We start from the raw sequence: 21,709 nt of genomic DNA, 5'->3' as shown, positions 1-21,709 counted from the left end.
GACAATGTCATAATAAATAATTACAGTAGAGTCTCAAACTAAGCTCTCAATAACCCGGCAGTCCGGATAACTCGGCCACACCTTGGACGGGCAAAATAATCCTTAGTTAATTAATTTTCATTATAGACAGCTTTATGCCTCATAAAGTATTTTTCTGAGGTCTGTCTTATCAGGTAAATTACTGTACACAGTGTATTTATTAATTTTCATTTTCATGTAGTAAAGGCTCTATGCCTTCATAAAGGATGTACTTTTCCTTTGTTTAAGGGTATTTGGGCAGTTTATTCTCCGTTGTATTCTCAAGTAAACAATACATACAAGTACAGTACAGTATTTTCTGAGGAAACACTCATACTTATTTTTTTTTAACCCCATTCCTGATAACCTGGCATTTTCACAAACTCGGCTTCGGTCCACATTACGCCGAGTTTTCGAGACTCTACTGTATTATATATTCTTTCAGAATAACTAATATTGAATGTAACTCAATGAATATATTGTAATGTTTGTCTGCAAATTACTATTCCCATTTCAAGATTTTTGACAAATGTGAAAAATTAACCTTTTAATTTTGACAGGAAAATATTATATTTTCTTATTTTGATATAAATTTTCTACAGTGTTTAATTAATTTTTTTAAGGTCACTGTTTTGAACAAACCTCAGGAAACCCACCACGAGGTCTTCAGTTTACCTTAGGTACGAAAACATCTCCAGTAATGGTTGATACTATAGTTATGGCTAATTTGGTAAGTATGAAGTTCTTTTTATGTAAACCTTCATATATTAATGAAAAATCATATATTTATCTATTTTATTAGAAAATCTAGTTTTTTAAAATTACTTTTATTCTGATTCTGTATTCAGTTATATATTATATTTCTTATTAATAAATTAAACTTAAATGACTGAAACTATAGACTTTCCCAGAATAAGAATGGAGCCAATGTTCATTAGTCTACATATATGAAGTAGAACATAATATACAGAACATGTATTAGAAAATTGTTTAAACTTCTATAACTTAGTTGAAATTTTCAGTTTTTTTTTTAATTCAAACATGTTTTGAAGAATTTTTGTTGTTTGTTAGCTACAAGGCTAATTTGTTAGAATTTTGTTAGCTATGAAAGGACGGCAATACACATTCAAGATCTAGCATATTGGCACCATATCCTGGAAGATGATATAGCATTAATCAATTTCAGATAAAAGATAATTATATTTAGGTAAAAAGTATTACCAAAATTTTATTTTAGTTTTGTGTTTGTATGATTTAATGTAATAAAATTCTAGTGGCATTATTTTTTGTTGTATATTTAAAAAGTTGAGGTTTTTTCAAAAATGGATAAAGTGGTAGTCATCAAAAAATGCAAGTGGAATTCTTTTCTATGTATACTGTAATCACTTGTCTAAAAAGATGTACGATTGCTGGCAATATACAGTATAACTTGTATACGGGCTGATAAGAGACAAGATGAGCCAAAATGCATTTCCTGTATAATATGAATCAATAAATGTTGGTGATTTTCTAATCAAGCAATAAGTCTGATATTACAGCAGATGTTGATAGCCATTAATGAAACTAAGAGATGACAACCAGGCATGAAGCAAATGCAATAAACACATCCTGTTATATTTAGTAGCTTAGTGTTATTTTTACTGGTTTTTAGGTTGAACCAATCTTCTATTTTTCCATAAGGATAATATTGTTTTAAATGGATATTTTGGAATGTATTTATCATGTAAAACCAGAATTAAATTTACATTAAAAAAATTGTTCTAGTTTACTGTGGACTCCAATGAACACAGCATTGTGGATTGGACAAAATAATAACTGAGTAATTTGTCAGTTAATATAAATTGAAAAATGGTTTTTATTTGTGCAGAACATAAATACCGAATAACTAATATTTAGGCTATATTGGTATAAATAGACAGCATAATTAATGAACAGGCTTATTACACACCCAGCCTATTTAATTAACTTACAATTCGTTCATTATGCTGGGAGAATATGGGGTATTTAATAAGCCTGTTTATTAGTCATAAGTAACTAAGTAGTTTTTGTAATTAAATAATACAGATAAGAAGCTTTTTAATATAGATAACATGGTATTTATAAAGTAAAAACATGTCTCCTTGAAATTAGTAGTAATCATAGGATGTATTTTAACAATGTAAAGACAAAAGATTTCTTAACAAGTAAAAATTGTCGTCTTTGGTCAGCATTTGAAATTAATAAATTTAAGCTTGATATTGGATATATAATGACTTGGATACCATTAAAACAAATATAAGAAGTCAAATATATTTAAATTGAATTCAAAAATTATGTGCAAATCAAATTTAATGTTTTGCTACTTTGGCATTTGTTAAACTATTTTCACTTTACAAACTCCCGCATAGATTTTTACAGAATTTTTCAATAAAAGAATATTTTAATTTTTCAACAGATTTTGAACAAAATACTAAAGATTTTAATTGTTTTCTATAGATAGAAATTTTTAACCTTTTTTATACTGTCAATTATTTTAAATTTTTTGTATAAATTATATGTATTGTTGTGTACAAAGAGTTGTATTGGTTTTGGTTCGAGTCTAAAGTCATTGTTGTGATACAGGTAGCTTAAAATAGTTTATTGAATTTTAAGTAATTTATGAACAGAATTTAATCATTTATGTAATTGTAGTTAATTGTTAGCAGTTTATTATAATTTTCATTTTAAAAATTATCATAGAAAACAATTGTTGGATGAAAAAGCAAAAAACTTTTTATAGTAATTATTTTATAACTTGAAATCGTAGAAATTTGCTCATAATAAATATGGAGGTTAGAATTGTGTCATACACATAATTATGTACATTATATCATATATATAATTATAAGAGGTATAAGATTAAGAAATAATGTTTGTGATATAATTGTAGCATTTTATTTCTGTATATGAAGATACACTGAAAAATAATCTTTGTTATGCCATTACAGGTACTTCTCTGTTTACAAATAAGATCTGTTCCTATATGCATTCATTATACATTTAATTAAACAGAATTCAATCTCTAGGAATTTTTTAGGGGTGGTCCATTCAGATATGTCAGGCCCTGTCTGTCACCATCCAGCTGCACCATTGTGAGCCCTTTTAGTGTTCACAGGGTGGAAAGAGTAAAAAGAAAATTAAACAGAATTAATAAAAAATTCTTAAATTAAAATAACCTACAGTAGTACTTATACTGATTTTAAACTTTTATCCATCAATAGTTTGACTGATTCAGTCCTTTTTTAAAATATCCAGCTTATTTTCTAAACTAAAGATATGTCTTTTATTATTATTACTATCAACACTACTATAGTACTTTATTTATTTATTTTTTAAACATATGATGGTTGATTTTTAAATCTCCAAACACAGAGCTACACTTAATGGCATACACTAGACAGATGTGCTTGGCCATTCAGTTGTGCGACTGGTGATCGCAAAGATTGGTTGAATGTGTTTGCTGTGATGTTTGTTTCAATTTGTTTGTAAATTCAGAGGTGTTTTAGAAATAAATTGATTATGAAGAACTTTTATATGAAAAAATATTTTATTACTTAGTATCATAATAATCTACAAAATTAAAATGGCATTGATTTAAAACATCAGATTTTGAATGAAAGACATTCATTTATATAGGAGAATTTTAAAAATTGTCTTATTATATCTTTCAATTAATGTAGTGCATACAATAAAACCTTGTTTTAACAGATCATGGAACAACAGATTTCTCTGAATAATGGATTTTTTCTAGTGTAATTTTACCTCCTTTTAGCAGATCTGTAACTCTGAATAATGGATTTTTCTAGCCCCATCCATTGTAAACTTCATGTTTTTTCTACATTTAGTTAATATTTGGGTATTTCTGTGAATTTGTAGAATTTGATGATGTATTTGTTATGGGATATATACAGTACAATTGAAGAATTGTACAAAGAGAGTCAGTTGGCTGATACAATTGAGGAGGAGTCACCTGGGGAACTTTCTGACACTGGTCTAAGTGAGTGCCGAAATTTAACAATTCCATAGTCTTACCAAGACATGAAGACCTTCCTTACTAGTTTCAACATAAAAAAAAAAAACAGACTGTGCATGACATTAATATCAAGCTTTTATTGTATTTAATAAGCAGAAAAGCGGCATCAAAACAAACCAAGATGGACAAATTTTTTAAACAAACTGTGAAGTCAAGTGAAGTGCTAATGAGCTATGTGATCTTGTAACATATGTGTTTCTATAGACTAAAAAACAGAGATCTTGAATAATTTTATTTCTTATATATAGGGGATTAAAACATGAAAAATTTTTCAAATAACGGATATTTTCCTGGGTACGTGGGAAATCCATTGTTCAAAATATAACAAATTCTCGGAACAACAGATGATTTTCGGCTGCCTGGGGTTTACTGTATATTACAATGCAAACACTATTTTATTTCAAAACTGTTAATTAAAAGAAAATATCATTGATGCAATTTTTATTTATAATATTAATCTAATTAGTTTATTTGTTGTTTTAAAAGAAATTAACAGCTATATTTTTAAAGCATATGAATTAATTATAAGAATATTTAATATGATTAAAAAAAAGTGCCTAAAAATAAATTTTAGTTTTTGAATTTATAATCAAGCTTTTTTTTTTTTTTTTTAAATTAGCACAACCAGCATCTATAATCCAAAATTCTCCAATAAAATTTTGACTAGTATTCTGTAAATCTGAATTTGTTTGGATATGTGTATTAAAGAACTTTGGACAGAAATACAGTAAATGTTTAGAAGATAAATACATGCATATGAATCAATGTGAATGTTGGTTTTGTGCAATAATGTGTTCATTAACATTTTTGTCTGTTTTTCTATCAATCTTAACACTGTGTAGTTATGCATTGTATCATCTTCAGATTGGTTAAAGAGTGTGTGTATAAACAAACTGAAAGCATGTTGCTTGTTTATATTGAAAGCATACATCAAGGTTTATAATGTCAAATTTTCTGAAAATACAAAATTTACCAGCTTACCAAATTTTGTGAAAATATAAAAAAATTCAGTGATTCATTATTTTTGATAATATAAAAATATCAGATTATTATTCTGGTTCTGTAAATGCCTTATTAACAAACCTTTACTGTAATAAAACACTTCAGGGTATATAATTTGAACCTAGATAGTATTGGAATTTATTTACTTTTTTAGATACTTAATGTAAGTATCTAAAATAAAATAAAATTTTTGTTTCTTTAAGTCTTCAATTAAATATTTTAAATTGTATATGTGATAAAAACTTTGATTTAGGGATACTTTCAATTGAAAGCAAATCCTGGTACTTGGCTCTTACGACTTCGCCAAGGTCGGTCTTCAGACATTTACAATGTGGTCAGGTAAATTTGATTGTTTTAAAATATATTTTTATGAATCTTTTTATATATCCTAATAAAAATATTTTATATATATATTTATTTATTTATTTCTCGAAATCTGTTTCAGTCATGAAGGAACAGATTCTCCTAGTGGGTCTACTGAGGTTGTAGTGATCATAAGTAATTTCAGAAGTCATATTATTAAAATCAGAGTTAGTACTAAATAAAAATACATTTATATTTTATGCTCTTTACCATTTATTTAAGATATATATATATATACAGATATAAGACAAAATAATAGGAACACCCCTTTCGAAATATGTTGTACTTCGACCGTTCAATACAGCCCCACCACGTGTCACAACAGTCTGCCATCCAGTGGCAGCATTTTGCACGTTGACAGTCAGTCAGTCAGTCAAAATAATCTTTATTGTCTGGCACTGCTGAGCACAGCCAGGCAAAAATACAGAAAAATACATTTTAGATACATGCTGTTAGTCATAGAAGGGATACAATAATATAATGGCAGAGAAAAGGGAAAGTAAAATAAAATAAAATAAATAAATATAAAAGATTAAAAAAATAAAAGAATAAAAATAAAAGTAGTCTATACTATAACTAAAGTAACATTGCTGTACATGAAGGTCTACATGCTGTTATAGCAGAGCAAGGTGTGAATATACATTGGCATCAAGGCTAGAGTGAATCAGATCACAAGAGACCAAGTCAACGGATCCCACATCTAATAGAGTAGAGTGAAACAAATTCCTTTAACAAGTTAAAGTTGCTATTGTTTTGTAAGAAAAAATCAGGCTTTACTGGCCAGTCAATATTGTTCCTATTGGCATGCTGCATGCACTGATACCTGATGTCATCCAGCATAGGGCAGTTGTATAAATAGTGCATGACACCGTCCCGCACCCCACACAGCTGACAGCAGTCAGAATTAGAGTGGTGAAACTTTTTCAGGTAAACACGAAAGCGCCCGTGTTCTGTCAAAAATTGGGCTAAATCATGTGTGGGCTGAATCCATTTGCTGTGAACACATTCCTTCACCTTTGGGATAAAACGTCTTGTTATATGATGTTGTGGGATCTCATCCCAATCCATTTGCCAGGTTTCCAAAGCATTGTCCCAGATAAGGTATTTTAGTCTTGACTTAGGAATGAGATTGTAGGCAGGAGGAGTATCAGGATTAGTCGTTACGTTTCGTGCCAGAAAGTCAGCCCTTTCATTACCTGGAATGCTGCTGTGTCCTTTGATCCAATTGATGGCATACTTGGAGACATAGAAGCTGCAGCGAAGATGTTGTTCGCAACAGGGTGAGTATTATCCTTATTTCCCAAAACAGNTTCTCTACAAAATAATTTAACGCACGGATCTGTTCCTGATACCGCCTTTACGACTATACTTGAATATGACAATGCAGATAAAAATTCAAATTAAATTAACTTAAAATTTATTTAAATTTAAACATAATTGGCATCGAAAAATCTCTAAATTAACTTTAAAATTTGTAAAGAATGCCTTTTATACAAGCGGCATGAGATTCAAAATTATTAACTAGACGTGAAAAAGTAAAATTCTATTCTAATCTTAACTTTTATCGAAAAGATTTATTATAAAATATCTACAATCTTTATAAGCTTGATAGAAAAACATACATTATTAAGGTATTTAACGTTATCTTAATTCTTAAATGACATTATAAACTCGACTATAAATTATATTGTTTATGCAAGTTGGATTTTCTGCTATAAAAGAGTTTACAGACTTATCAAATGTCACTGATAAGGTTACAACAATAAATTTACTTGCAGAAGATGGAAAAAGGATCTTTTTAAATCTATTAAATTTTATTCATTTTTTTTCCTTAAAAAATGTTTATAATATACACCTAACATGCATTAATTAATCATTCATTAAATACTTTAATTAACAATAAGTAAAACCTATAATTAAGCTAAGTCTACAACATAAAAGATTAAAAAAATAAAATGTTTATAATTTATAAAGCTATCTATATAACTAAAGTAACATTGCTGTACATGAAGGTCTACATGCTGTTATAGCAGAGCAAGGTGTGAATATACATTGGCATCAAGGCTAGAGTGAATCAGATCACAAGAGACCAAGTCAATGGATCCCACATCTAATAGAGTAGAGTGAAACAAATTCCTTTAACAAGTTAAAGTTGCTCTTGTTTTTTAAGAAAAAATCAGGCTTTACTGGCCAGTCAATATTGTTCCTATTGGCATGCTGCATGTACTGATACCTGATGTCATCCAGCATAGGGCAGTTGTATAAATAGTGCATGACACCGTCCCGCACCCCACACAGCTGACAGCAGTCAGAATTAGAGTGGTGAAACTTTTTCAGGTAAACACGAAAGCGCCCGTGTTCTGTCAAAAATTGGGCTAAATCATGTGTGGGCTGAATCCATTTGCTGTGAACACATTCCTTCACCTTTGGGATAAAACGTCTTGTTATATGATGTTGTGGGATCTCATCCCAATCCATTTGCCAGGTTTCCAAAGCATTGTCCCAGATAAGGTATTTTAGTCTTGACTTAGGAATGAGATTGTAGGCAGGAGGAGTATCAGGATTAGTCGTTACGTTTCGTGCCAGAAAGTCAGCCCTTTCATTACCTGGAATGCTGCTGTGTCCTTTGATCCAATTGATGGCATACTTGGAGACATAGAAGCTGCAGCGAAGATGTTGTTCGCAACAGGGTGAGTATTATCCTTATTTCCCAAAACAGCAACAGTCGCAGCACTGTCTGTGAAGATGTTTATCAGTTTGTTCACAACGTTAGAGTTGCACCAGTTGATTGCCATCAATACAGTGAAGATCAGCTTGGAAGACAGAGCATTCCGGGTGTAGAGCAAAGGAATCATTGTATACCTCCTCACCGGCCTGAAAGATCACAAAGGCACTTGCCTTGCCATCCGTTGACTTGGATCCATCTGTAAAAGCTTCAATCTCTGTAGAAGTAACACGAGGAGAGAGTCCCTTCCTTAAGGCAGGATGTGGGAGTGTAGATACAGGCCTGTCTAATTCAACCGTGGTGGCATTAAAGATGGTTCTATTAATATCAACATCCCTGCCTCTAGAGATACAGAAACGTTTGCTATTTTATATTGAAGAAATTGGAGGATGGGGAGCTTCCCAGCCACCACAGGGATAGCTGCATTTGAAACAGTGGAATAGCACCTGGTAAGTCGTAATAAGGCAATCTGCTGTGCAGACCTCAGACGCCGATGGTTATGAGATAAAGAGGCAGCAGTGCTCTAAACAGCAGATGCATATGAGATAGTTGGTAAAAACAGGCAATCATATATTGCATTGGCTGCCCTTTCTATGTAGTTTCTTGATGGGGCAGGGAAAACCACAAAGGCATCGTCTGCATATGCATAGACACGACATTGGTAGCCGAAGTCAGTACGGAAGAAGTTATCGAATAAAATATCCCAGAACAAGGGCCCACAAACAGACCCTTGTGGACAGCCACGTTGTAGCTTACATGTAAATTGAAGATGCCCCAGAGAGATAATTGTTTCTCTATCCTCAAAGTAATTAGTAGCAAGATGGAATAAGTTAGCCGGACAGTTGCACTCACCTAATCTGCGTAAAATTTGTGGCCACCAGGCCGAATTGAATGCATTCCTCAGATCTAGGCTGAGGCCGAAGACAAACTTGTAGTTTCGTAGCAGATGTTTGATATGCCCAACTAAGTCCATCAATGCGTCAACAGCTCCATGCTGGCACCGGAAACCATATTGGGCTTCATGGAACAGTCCTCTGGACTCCCAAAACCAATAAATGCGATTAAAAAGGAGCCTATCTAAGATTTTCCCCAATATTGACAGCAAGGAGATATTTCGCATGTTTTGAATGTCAAGAGATTTCCCTCGATTTGCAGGTTGACAGTTGCATGAGAAAATTCTGTTCCCAGCAAAGTGCCATTATGTTCGACCTGTCCAATGTGCAAAGAGGCATGATTATTGGAGCTCGCCTCACTGGAGTGTCAGTATCTAGAACAGCCAACCTTATGGGTGTTTCAAGGTCCACTGTGTCAAGGTTATGACAGCCTACACAAAACTGGGAAAGGTGTCTTCTGCGAAGCAGAACAGTGGGTGAAAGTCTAAGTTGACTGACTGGGATAGACAAGCGTTGAAGAGGATAGCCACCCAAAAACATAAGACTACACTGCAGCAGATAACCTCTGAGATGAACACCCATCTCCAGAACCCTATATCCACCAAAACTATTCAATGAGAGCTGCATGCTGCGAGCATTCATGGCTGAGTAGCCATCCCGAAGCCATTAGTGTTGCCACAGAATGCTATGAAGTGAAGACAGTAGTTCCAAGACCACCAAAACTGGACACAACAGCAATGGGAACAGGTCATCTGGTCTGATGAATCATCATTTACTTTATTTCAGACCACCGGATGTGTGTTTGTCTGGTGAATACTGGCAGAGGCATTTCGTGTTGACTGTCTGGTTCCTATCGTGAAGCATGGAGGGGGGCTCTGTGATGCTGTGAGGAGCGATATCGTGGCATGGCTTGGGGCTACTTGTAGTCCTGAGGGAGAAGGTCAGAGGCGAGCATTATTGCAGTATTCTCACTGATCATTTACACCCTATGCTTCATACTCTGTTTCCTGGAGAACGTTCTCTATTCCAAGATGGCAACATCCCTGTACACATGGCTCACTGTGTTCAAACATGGTTAGATGAGCATAATGAAGAAGTGGAACATCTCGTGGTGTCCTCAGTCCCCTGATCTCAACATCATTGAGCCTGTGTGGGTTTTTTAGAGAACAAAGTCTGTGCTCGGTTTCCTCCTCCACACACACTACCTGAACTCGAGACCGCTCTGCAGGAGGAATGGCTGCAAATTCCCTTAAACTTTCTGCACGATCTTTATTTCTCAGTTCCAGGTCTGATATAAGCTGTAATTTAGGCCAATGGTGGCCCAACTCCCTACTAATAAATATTTTGCATTCTTTCACAGGTGTTCCTATTATTTTGTCCTATACCTGTATATATCTCAAATATGAAATAAATATATATATATATATATATATATATATCTCAAATTTTGGTATATTTTAAATAGGTTAATAAAAAACCTGGGAAACAATATGAAGAACTTTTATATGATGATGATGAAGATAGCAGAAGTGGTATATGGAATACAATTACAAGGTAAATCATATATGATATATGATGTAATTATCATATACTTATAATAATTTTGATATAATTAACTACTTTTATGTGATGTGAAACTATAAACCTTAATATGAAATGCTGAAAAATTATAAATTTGAAATCATCATTGTCGGTAAGATACATGTGAAAATGAGTATACAGAGTGTAGACAAAAACATTGCATCAGGCTATCTCTTGCTTCTGCTAAACATCAGCTAAATACAAGTTTACAAGAAAGTAGATAATCTCTTGATACTTTCTCATGGAGACCAAATCCTATCTTGGCTCCGAAGAAAGATAGTGGCACAGTTTAAATTACAAAGTATAGAACAAGATTAGTACAAAATTTTTGTCCAGATAAAATACTCAAAAAGAAAGTGGCTGAATGTCATTTAAAAAATAAGTGGGAACTGTATCAAACTTCTCTGCATGGCCTTCAGTGCACAAGGGGGCTGTGCATGAGGGATCTTTTTGTTTTTGTCTACCCCTTGTATATTGTTATATCATAATATACACACTTTCACTCATACTCGCAGGCTGCTTTTTTCATTGTCAGATGCTTCTGCTTTTTTTACAATGAAAGTTTTCTTAGCATATTCATTTTTGAACATTTTATTTGAATGGATTTAATTAATAAAATTTTCTGCATTATATTAATGCTTTTTAATTTATTTTTTTTACCTCTGAAAAAACATTCTTGTAATATTAAATGTTAAAAAGGTAATTAGTACTGCTATTTGTGGATTGATGTATCATTCATTTGTAATTTAAGATAGATAATTGTAGATTTTGTAATTTTAGATACACACACAATTTGTAGTATGTAATATTATCAAGTTTGGATATATTATATTCAAAATGTGTATACTTCCCAAAATACAAAATATAACAAATTAAGCCATTAATTATAAAATTTTAAATGTTAGTTTGTTGCATATTTATTTACTTAATTTTTAATAGAATTAATGCTTCTTTTCCTCTCTTATTCTAATATTTAATCTTTTAAAATCATTTTATTTTCTTTACTTATCTCAAAATAATATATCAAAATTCAAAATTGCATATATGTGCAGAAAATTGTTTAATTTATGGAAGTTTTGCAAAATGGAGGAATGGAAATTAGAATATGTTGTATATAGAATTAACTTAATGTTAGGCAAAACTTAGAATTAAGCATTTTATTGAATTTTTGTTTCAATAATAATTGCTATTATTTTATATATAGTAAATTTAAGCATTAATCTTTAAAGATTTAAATTATGTAAAAGTTCTTTTCCAATATTTTGCACAAATATATAGCACAGATATTAGTAAATTCCACAAAATTCTAACATCATGAAAGGGCAGAATTTTTCTTATTTGTTGTTCTTTTTCTTGCTATCTCCTGTTTGCAAGCAGCTTACCAATTATTGGTGGAATTATAACCGAATGGGAGGAAATTTGGAAAGCATTATCAAGGTATCTTTGTCTATATTATTTAAATAAAATTAAACTTAAAAGTCTACACATCATTTACAATTATAAAATGAGCTATCATGATGTCAATTTGGATTAGTTAAATTTTCTTTATGCATATCTAAAATAACATTCCTCCATCGTCTGCCTTATCTTAAAATTTAAATCAAGATTATTGTTCTAACAATTGCTATAAGCAAATTGCTTTATAAATTAATTTCTAACAAATATAAAAGATAACATTTCCAATAAAAGATAATTTCAGATAACTTTCTACTGAAGTTTGTAATTCTCTTATTTTCTGAAGCATTCCTGCACTTTTGAATCTTTAGCATTCTTAGTTTCTTATACAATTTCAAGATCATGCTAATATTTGTCATCAGATCATTTTCTTTATTATTGTGATATGAGATACACTTTACTTCAGTAATTTTGAAATTTTTATTGCAAAATAAATCATCTTTCTTTCTTAGTTCTTTCAGTGGTGATTCAAAGAATAAAGATGAAGAAGATGATGATAAAATTAATATATTTTCTCTAGCTTCAGGACATTTATATGAAAGACTTTTGAGGTATAGTTAAATAGCTTTGTGTTTTAATATCATATTTTGAATTTATAAATATTTAAACACATTTTTGTTCATATTTTTTCTTTTAGAATAATGATGCTGAGTGTACTCAAAAATACACAAACACCTGTTAAATTCTGGTTTCTTAAAAATTATCTCTCACCCACCTTTAAAGTAAGTATTTATAATAGTATTAAAATATCAAAAAATACAGGCTACCCTCATTTTAACCAGTGATGCATTCCTGAAGGTGGTGGCATAAACAAAGCAAAATGATGTGTTCCAGGAATCCACAAATGAATATATATATATATATATATTTAATAAAAGCATATTTAGTATTGAAGTTCTTATTAATACAAAATGTAATAACATGAAAATCGTAACTTACTTATTTATAGCTGAAATTGACCATGCAATTTTTATACTACCCTCTTGTCATATAGCAGTGCCACTGAATGCTATTTCAGTTCTGCAGTGATGACTCTGGTGGAGGATCATCCATCAATGGGTATCATGCACCTTGGTAAAATATGAATACAAAGTTGTTTGCTGTGCCTTTCTCTTCCTTTCCTTGAGAATTTCATAATAAAGTTCTAAGGCTTCATTTAAACTTCTCTTTACAAAGTCACTTTACTTCTAGTTAGGGTCCATTTCACAACACTCTTCAATCAATGAATTGGAGTTAGCAAGAAATCATTTAACCTATCGGATGTTCAAAGTTTTCTCTGTTGCATGTGACACCACGTTGAATTTTCATCAATGTTAAGCCTAACAAAAATTACACATTTTTGAAAAGAGTAATTATGGCTATTGTATCATTGAAATTATTTTTTCATTCAAAGGCACAAACAAAATAGATATAATTTTTTCAGTTATTACATTTATTAATATATTTTGAAAGTTAGTTTTAATATAAAAATTATAACGACTAGTGACATCTAGTTTCAAAGACATTCCGATGCTGAAACAAGATATCTTGGGTCAACCGGTTGAGGTCAGAGGTCACGACCCCAAGATATGTCTGGAATAACACAGGACAGGTTAAGGACATCTGTAGTTATCTTATAAAATTATGGATTGATGTGATTTCTTAGTAACTTGGACATTTAGATTAACTAATTTCCTTTTATTTGACATGGCTGTTCTTTTTTATATTTATTATTATTATACATCATCATCACTTTAAAATAGTGAACTAGTGTGCGAATAATATACATTTTAATGCTAGAATGCCCAGATTGATCCTACTCCCAACAATGCCTGCAAGAAGTCAATTGATCGTTATCATTTCTTTCATAGTTTTGGCTGGTTTTTTTTATAATAAAATATTGCTATCATATGTTTCTCATCTCATTTTGTTTTAATCATGTTTTTTTGTACTTTTTTTTTTTAAAGATGAAGACATCTATACAGTAAAAAAAATTTTCAAGAAAAATATTCTTATTCTCTGTATTCTCATACAAAGATTGTTCTCACATATTTTACAAGCTTTTTTTTGTACTTAGGCATGTGTCTAAATACAAAAAAGATTAGGAAGAAAAACACCTTCATTACTATACTTAGGCAGGTAAGGCAATGAAGGCTTCTATAGACCTCTTCTAAGTCCAAGTACCACAACTTACCATTGCACACAATACAGGTTTCATTTCAGTGTGTCATTTTATCACATGCAACATAGGATCACTTATGAATATGCAAAGTGGCTGGGGGACTCTTCTTTCATGCAATGTTTTGCATATCCTGTAGGACCAGCATTCTCTCAAAGAACATTTGGCTGACTTCTGATCTGTCTGCTTAGAGATGCAATGCATACCCATGGTGTTCCATTGACACTAAATGCCTGACCATTGATATCTGGTCTTTCTTGAAAATAATTTTTTTACAGCACCTGTAATATTGGTGGAAGATAAAATTATTCTTTTCACAGATTCATCTTTGTGCAAATAATGTATGACTTTATGTAAATTTTATATTTATTTATATGCTTGTTGAGTTGTTACTTACATGACTGAACGTAAGTGTGATCTGGTAATACCTCTGGGAAATCATCAAGATATCTCTCTGACAAATCACTATTATTTTTACCCTTGCATGAAGTATAAATTTATTGTTAGAGTTTGTGGACTCAGAACTGCACTTTAGATCTAGCTCTTCACCTTCATATTGAGTTGGAGATATATCTTAGAGCTGTTAGAATTTCATCCACAGTAAGATCATGCTTGAGTCAAAGGATACATAGTTTCCTTGCAATGATCTATAAAATAGCAAATGCAATACAACTCAAACCAATGCAATATTGAAAGGCCAGGAAGCTGTCCCCCAGAACTGGTGATGCATGAAATGTCTTTTTCAGTTATCATACATACTATACTCTTTTGTATTATAAATAGTAAATTAGTGAACATTTACCATTGAAAGTATAAGAAAATACCTTGTAAAACAGTAAAATACCTCAGTGCCAATGGTAAAATTGCTATTATCTTCAAAACAATGATTTTTAGTCAAAAATAATTTTTCCCTATATGATTAAAAATCACTAAATTTCAGAATCACTATTAAAGAGAAATTGCTACTAATGTTACCAGCACTATGCTGCCACCAAATAAAAATATAAAGTATTCTACACACTGGAAAAAATATTTTGGGAGGAAATTTGAAATGAGCATACTAGAATAAATCAAACCAGGGTAAAAATGAGGGCAGTCTGTAATTTAATGTAAGAAAAAAAGCTATTAATTTTTAATATGAAGCATCGTAAGTTTTCAATATGTATATAGAATATTGTACACTATATTGTCATATTGTAAGTAAGTGCTTAAAAATTAGGCATTTTTTATTGCGTTGTCTTAATTGATATCTGTGACACTTACATTAATGACTCATTGATGCATGATGACAATACTGCCAAGAACATAATGACTGAGTGCCTGTCATCACAGGTATGGTATTGTAGGCACGTAAACTTTAAATTACAATATCTGAAACTATTCACTTTTTCAAAATACCAAAAGACAAAAATATATAATCTTTCTATAATTATTTTCTATGGAGTTAAAGTGCATTACACACATTTAAAAAAAACCATAAAATTAGTATAAATCAAGTTATAAAATAGTCAAATAATTGAGTTTCTACAATATAAAGTTAAAAGCAGTTCTTGTAACCAGATTCAATTCAATTTAATTAAAAGAAAATATGCTAATGAATGAGAATATTGTTACCTTATATGTAGTAACTTAATATACTATTACGAATAATTCATTATTTAAGTATTATTATTTATTTAAAAAATATAGTATATTTATTACTTTTAATAATAATTAAATTTTTTTCAATAGGATTTCCTTCCATTAATGGCTCAGAAGTACAATTTTGAATATGAACTTGTTCAGTATAAATGGCCTCGTTGGTTGAATCAACAGACAGAGAAACAACGTCTCATCTGGGGGTAAAATGAATTTTTATAATTATAATAAATTTGATAATTTAAGTAATTTTCAAATTAAGTTTCTCTTTTCAGCTATAAAATATTATTTTTGGATGTTCTGTTTCCTCTTGACATAAAGAAAATAATATTTGTTGATGCTGATCAGGTATGTTTAATATCAAACTACAGTACAGTAATACCTCGACTTATGCTACCCTGACTTACGCAAACCCAGAGTTACACGATTTTCAAATCTCATTGATTCGTCTTTTGTTTGAACGCCACGCAACTCCTGATTACTCACTCCCCCCACACTATTGTTTAGCTTACATATTCGGACATGTTGTGTGGAATCAACACATAGCTACAATTTATTTTGTGTTATTTATTTCTGTGTTTGTTATATCTACAGAGACTTGAGAGACTCTATGTGGTGATTTCTTGCAACCGTGAACAAATCAAAAGACGAGATAAGATTAATGAGAACATTTATGAGCTTACATACATCTGACTTAGATTTTACACAAATTGCAAAATTATACCCCGACTTACGCAGTTATTGCTCAGTCTCACCTATCATGTAAGTTTGGGGTATTACTGTATATAAAATATTTTATTTTTGTATTATAAATAAAAATTAAAATGATTTTAAAGGTTGTCAGAGGCGACATGAAAGAATTAAGAGATTTGGATTTGGGTGGAGCTCCTTATGGTTACACTCCATTTTGTGATAGTCGAACTGATATGGATGGCTACAGGTATTTATTTAATATAAAATAATAATAGGAATAAATTTATAATGATTCAAATTATTTGTCCTAGATTTTGGAAATCAGGCTATTGGGCATCTCATCTAGCTGGCAGAAAATACCACATCAGGTCAGTTAGTTTTCTCCATATCTTAAATAGAATAACATAAAAGTAATAAGAATTAAAAACATTCTATTCCATTAGTGGAAATATTGTTCAGTTAAAACAGGTGTAAATAAATTATGAAATTAATAAACTTTACAAAAATTTATTTGTCACATCAATAATTATGTTGTTGATTTTATAGTTTAAAGAAAATTCTACTAATACTTAAAAATCAATATTCTGTCAAAATATAATTTATTATTTAATAAGACATAAATTTTTAAGTCTGATGATGATGATTACAATGTATATATATATATTTTTCTTCAGTGCACTGTATGTGGTAGATCTGAAAAAATTCAGACGCATAGCAGCTGGAGATAGACTGAGAGGACAATATCAAGGTCTCAGTCAAGATCCTAATAGTTTAGCCAATTTAGATCAGGTAATTAAATTTGCAATTTATAAATAGTATAATATATAATTGTGTTAATTTATTAAACTTTATCATGTTAGGATCTTCCCAATAATATGATTCATCAAGTAAATATTAAATCCTTACCTCAAGAATGGTTATGGTGTGAAACATGGTGTGATGATAAATCAAAACAGTATGCTAAAACAATAGATCTGGTAAATTAATTTAATTTTTTTTTAATGTTTTTATTTTATATATGATTTTCATACATATTTTTCATCTTTCAGTGTAATAATCCAAAAACAAAAGAACCTAAGTTAGTTAGTGCAATGAGAATCATTCCAGAATGGAAAGATTATGACACAGAAATCAAACAACTTTTTGAACAGTACAAAGAAGGAAAGGTTTCAACAAAATTACAGACAGGTTAGAGATTTATAATAATTACTTATAAACATCAGTTTCAGTTCTTTTAAAATATAACTTTTTTTCTGCTTGTAATTAATCTGTATGAGTTTTTATTTTCAGATCATGACAAACATGAAGAGTTATGACCATAAAATTTTTTCCACAAACATCTTTTGGATATTCCACAAAAATAAATTTTTTAATTATTAAATTAAGTATTTGTGTTATTATGTTCATTAAATATAACATTTTCAAACCATAAAGTTACATAGTACATAAAATGAAATTCTGAAATATGAAATTTGGCATTAAGTTTTTCAATTCATTCATTTAATAAACACTTGTAGGGCTATTAAGCTGCGGTGATTGGGGTCCAAACTGCTTAATTGTGGCTTAAATATTTTTTGATAATGCATAAATTACAATAAATAATAAAAAAGTAAATGTTTTTTGATTAATGGTCTTGAAATTAATAATAANATTGTTCAGTTAAAACAGGTGTAAATAAATTATGAAATTAATAAACTTTACAAAAATTTATTTGTCACATCAATAATTATGTTGTTGATTTTATAGTTTAAAGAAAATTCTACTAATACTTAAAAATCAATATTCTGTCAAAATATAATTTATTATTTAAGAATAACAAAACATATCAAAAACATTTTATTTCACACTTTAAATACGAGTCAATTTTTTGCAGATTTACCGCAGATTGACTTTGTAGCATTGTAAGGTGTGAGTTGGTTACAATGGCAGCCTCCATAACACTGACACTCAGCATGGATAAAATAGATTAATACTGTATTTGAATTTCATTGTAAGTTATTTTATTAAATTACAATCTATACTCAGATTTTCTATTGTATATCAAACACACCTTGTTACTGAGATATTGTTGTTTATTACAATGAACAAATGTTTTCAACCCACTCAAGGGGTCATCTTCAGGTTATTGATGTTAATTTAACATTTACAACAGTTCTTTTGCTACTGTTCTTATCAAATCACTACGGAAATTAAATTCAAAGTGTTTCGAACATTATGTTAAATTCAAAAATATACAAAATAGAAACTGTCCAATTAGAATTAAACAAGATAAACATGGTGAAATAAATTACAATAAAATACATACATAAAATAAATACAAATATAAATATAACAACATATGATTCTACATTGACTGCATACTCCACATTAAATTATGAGTTCTTTTTAACTATATACGTCCAAGCTGAAGGCAAATTGTGGCATCCTTATAGTTCAAACATTTTCCAGCCAGGCTAGACTTACATATTTTGCACTTTTCTAATGTTAATGCAAGAGTCTGTGAATGTATTGGTGCCACAATTCTGGCTTCTGCCCATTCAACCATTGACTCATCTGTTTGTGCCACCTTTGATAACGCTGTTGATTAGTGTCTTTTATTTATGTCATACTTACGCTCCCTGATTCTTCTGTTTAGGTTCCTGGCTGTGACACACATACTCTTTGTTGATACTTAGTTGGTCATTCTTATATGTATCGTGTATAAACCTGCTTGCTCTTTCTCTCCAATCCTATCCTTGTTGTTTCTGAGTAAGTTGTATATCATGAGAGCCCTTTTGTATATTAGTGTCATGTTTTTGTAATTTGCAATCTCTTCATAATACCTGATAGACTTCTGTTATATGTGAACTTCGTGATACGGTTGTTTTGTTCATATCTCTCTTCTTCTCTTCTTTAGCATCTGTTTAAGAATTAATTAAGTTTTTAATGACTCTTGTTTGAAAGCCCAACATTTTTGCAATGTCTCCAATCCTATTTAGCTCTTTCAGTCTGTCATATATGTCTGAGCAATACAGGAATGCCCTTCTAATCAGAGCTCTAAACACTGAGAGTTTATATATACAGTATGTGGATCATTGGAGTCCCATGGGATGTATAACAAACAGGTCATGTGTGGGCTTGATATATACTTTCATGTTTAGAGAACCATTTGTGAATAAAATGGCAATGTCAAAAAAATTTATTTGTGTTTGACTAATCTGCTCCAATTTAAGCTTTAAACCATCATTATTGGAATTTATTTCATTTAAAAAAATTATGTATTCTCGTATCATTCTTCCATAAAATAAACACATTATCCACATACCTTTTGTATAGGATTATGTCTTGGCTAAAATTTGTAATCTTGATCTGTTCTATTCTGTGTAAAACTAACTCGCAGAGTAAGCCAGAATAAGCCATATTGGGCTGCCCATCAGAACTCCTTTTAATTGTTTATAAACTCTACCTTCAAAGCTGAAGAATGATTGAAAACACATAAGATTTGCTAGCATCTCTACGTCACTGATAGGTCAACACATTCGGGTTTAAACAGCATAAGATATCAACTAACACATCATAACATGAGTCTAATTTTATTGATGGATACATACTTGAGTCCATGACCAATCCAACTTCCTTGTCGATTAAGGATAAAGCTTGGAATTCACTTATTAAGTTATATGGGTTCTTCGTAGTAAAATGATGATCTCCAATTTGTTCCGACAAATATTTATGCAGGCATTTCTCTAGCTTATATGTTGGCCCTTTACATTTCTCAACTACTGGTCTAATCTCTTTGTTGTTTTGTGTGTTTTTGCAAAGCCGAATAACCTGGGGATACTTGCACCTGTGATGTGTGACCCTTTTAGGAAAGAGAAGAACAAGGTAATGGGCAATTTTTCTAACTTCTTGACTTATCTGCTATTGTATCAACTATATTGTGATCAACCCTTTCACATTCAGTTTTTTATATAGTTCTCTAAGGCTTCATTATATCATTGTTTTTTCATTATTACCAAATGTTTACTTTTATCTGCTCTAGTTAATATTAATTTGTTCTCAGCTAACTATTTTCTTGTGCAGTGTATCCTCTGTTTCTAAGGGTTGTTTTCCATCAGAAATAATCTTTGTTAACCTCATCCAAACCAATTAGTCCTCTTTCAACTTCGGCTATGGTGTTGCATCAGTCTGCAGTGTTATCAGGAGCATAATTAGGACCTTTCTTTAGAATTTTCTTGATATCTGGTGGAAGATGGATCTGGTCCCATAATATATACGTGGTTGGCTTTATCCTCCTATCTTTATTATTCATTTGCTTGGCACATATCCACTCTAGCTTCCTCTTGTATTTCTTAATTAAATGCACTTGCACCTGGTTTGTCAATTTGTTTACACTCAAGTTAATATCCACAAGAATATTTTGGTCTTCCAAAAATACTTGCTCTTCCAGCTCTATGAACTCCTTAATTAATTAATAGCCCTATAATTGAGTGGGTTGAAACCGTTTGTTTGTCGTAATAAACAAAAATATCTCAGTAACAAGGTGTGTTTGATATACAGTTATTTTATTGTTTATTGATAAATAAAAGAGTAATCTTCTATAAATACCTCTTTAAAGTTATAAGACAGCATTTAAATATTTAATCTGCGATAGTGCATAGCACATCAGTCAAGGACATTCGAAATGCCAAAATAGCAGCAACACCTGTCTAGAATGTTTGAGAAGCCATGTCCAAGTCTGTTAGATCCATAGTATCAAAAAATTGGGATCCAAGCTTTTTGCGTAGCTTAAGCGAATTCAAAGCTTAATGGCCCTAAACTGTATTTAATATTTGATTTTGAAATTTTAAATACAAAGTTTTACAGAAATTTCAGTTTGTAAGTTTTGATTCACTTTAGCCTCAAAATATCAAATGTTTGTTGTTTTCACAAGTTAATTATAAGAATTTAACAAGTTTCTATAACTAGATTGAATTAATATATTATCATTTGTTAACTTGTATATTGAAAATTGATAATATAGAAATTCCAATTTCTCTTCAAAGGAATAAAATAATATATAAATTCAAACTATAAATCAAAAAATTTTCATTCAGGATAGTTAATATTTATATTTATGTATGAAATTGTATGTATTGTCTGTATTACATTCT

The 21,709-nt window shown here is 30.5% G+C and overlaps 2 protein-coding genes across 6 annotated transcripts in view; one reads left to right on the top strand and one right to left on the bottom strand.

The window, feature by feature from the left end:
• The window catches only part of LOC111628546 (UDP-glucose:glycoprotein glucosyltransferase 1-like), a 99,135-nt gene extending 81,173 nt beyond the window's left edge, over nt 1–17,962 (top strand). For 3 of the 4 annotated variants that reach the window (XM_023372360.1, XM_023372359.1, XM_023372361.1), the window contains 15 exons: nt 642–748; nt 5,325–5,410; nt 5,517–5,601; nt 10,518–10,606; nt 12,011–12,070; nt 12,541–12,639; nt 12,726–12,810; nt 15,978–16,087; nt 16,160–16,232; nt 16,721–16,824; nt 16,889–16,945; nt 17,252–17,366; nt 17,438–17,554; nt 17,627–17,765; nt 17,868–17,962. In XM_023372360.1, the coding sequence (XP_023228128.1) occupies nt 642–748; nt 5,325–5,410; nt 5,517–5,601; nt 10,518–10,606; nt 12,011–12,070; nt 12,541–12,639; nt 12,726–12,810; nt 15,978–16,087; nt 16,160–16,232; nt 16,721–16,824; nt 16,889–16,945; nt 17,252–17,366; nt 17,438–17,554; nt 17,627–17,765; nt 17,868–17,893 (1,352 nt within the window). In that variant the 3' untranslated portion in view covers nt 17,894–17,962. The remainder of the gene's footprint in view (nt 1–641; nt 749–5,324; nt 5,411–5,516; nt 5,602–10,517; nt 10,607–12,010; nt 12,071–12,540; nt 12,640–12,725; nt 12,811–15,977; nt 16,088–16,159; nt 16,233–16,720; nt 16,825–16,888; nt 16,946–17,251; nt 17,367–17,437; nt 17,555–17,626; nt 17,766–17,867) is intronic. The other variant, XM_023372362.1, reaches the window with a different exon arrangement.
• Nucleotides 1–21,709, bottom strand: part of LOC111628547 (protein Wnt-11b-1-like) — a 45,955-nt gene that overhangs the window by 2,267 nt on the left and 21,979 nt on the right. The gene's annotated exons all lie outside the window — the stretch shown is intronic.

This window comes from Centruroides sculpturatus, unplaced genomic scaffold, assembly GCF_000671375.1.
Source record: "Centruroides sculpturatus isolate CEXI.00-Female unplaced genomic scaffold, Cexi_2.0 scaffold217, whole genome shotgun sequence".
NCBI classification, from domain to species: domain Eukaryota; kingdom Metazoa; phylum Arthropoda; class Arachnida; order Scorpiones; family Buthidae; genus Centruroides; species Centruroides sculpturatus.
The sequence above is the reverse complement of the archived record's forward strand: the minus strand, read 5'-3'. Positions and strand labels throughout refer to the sequence as shown.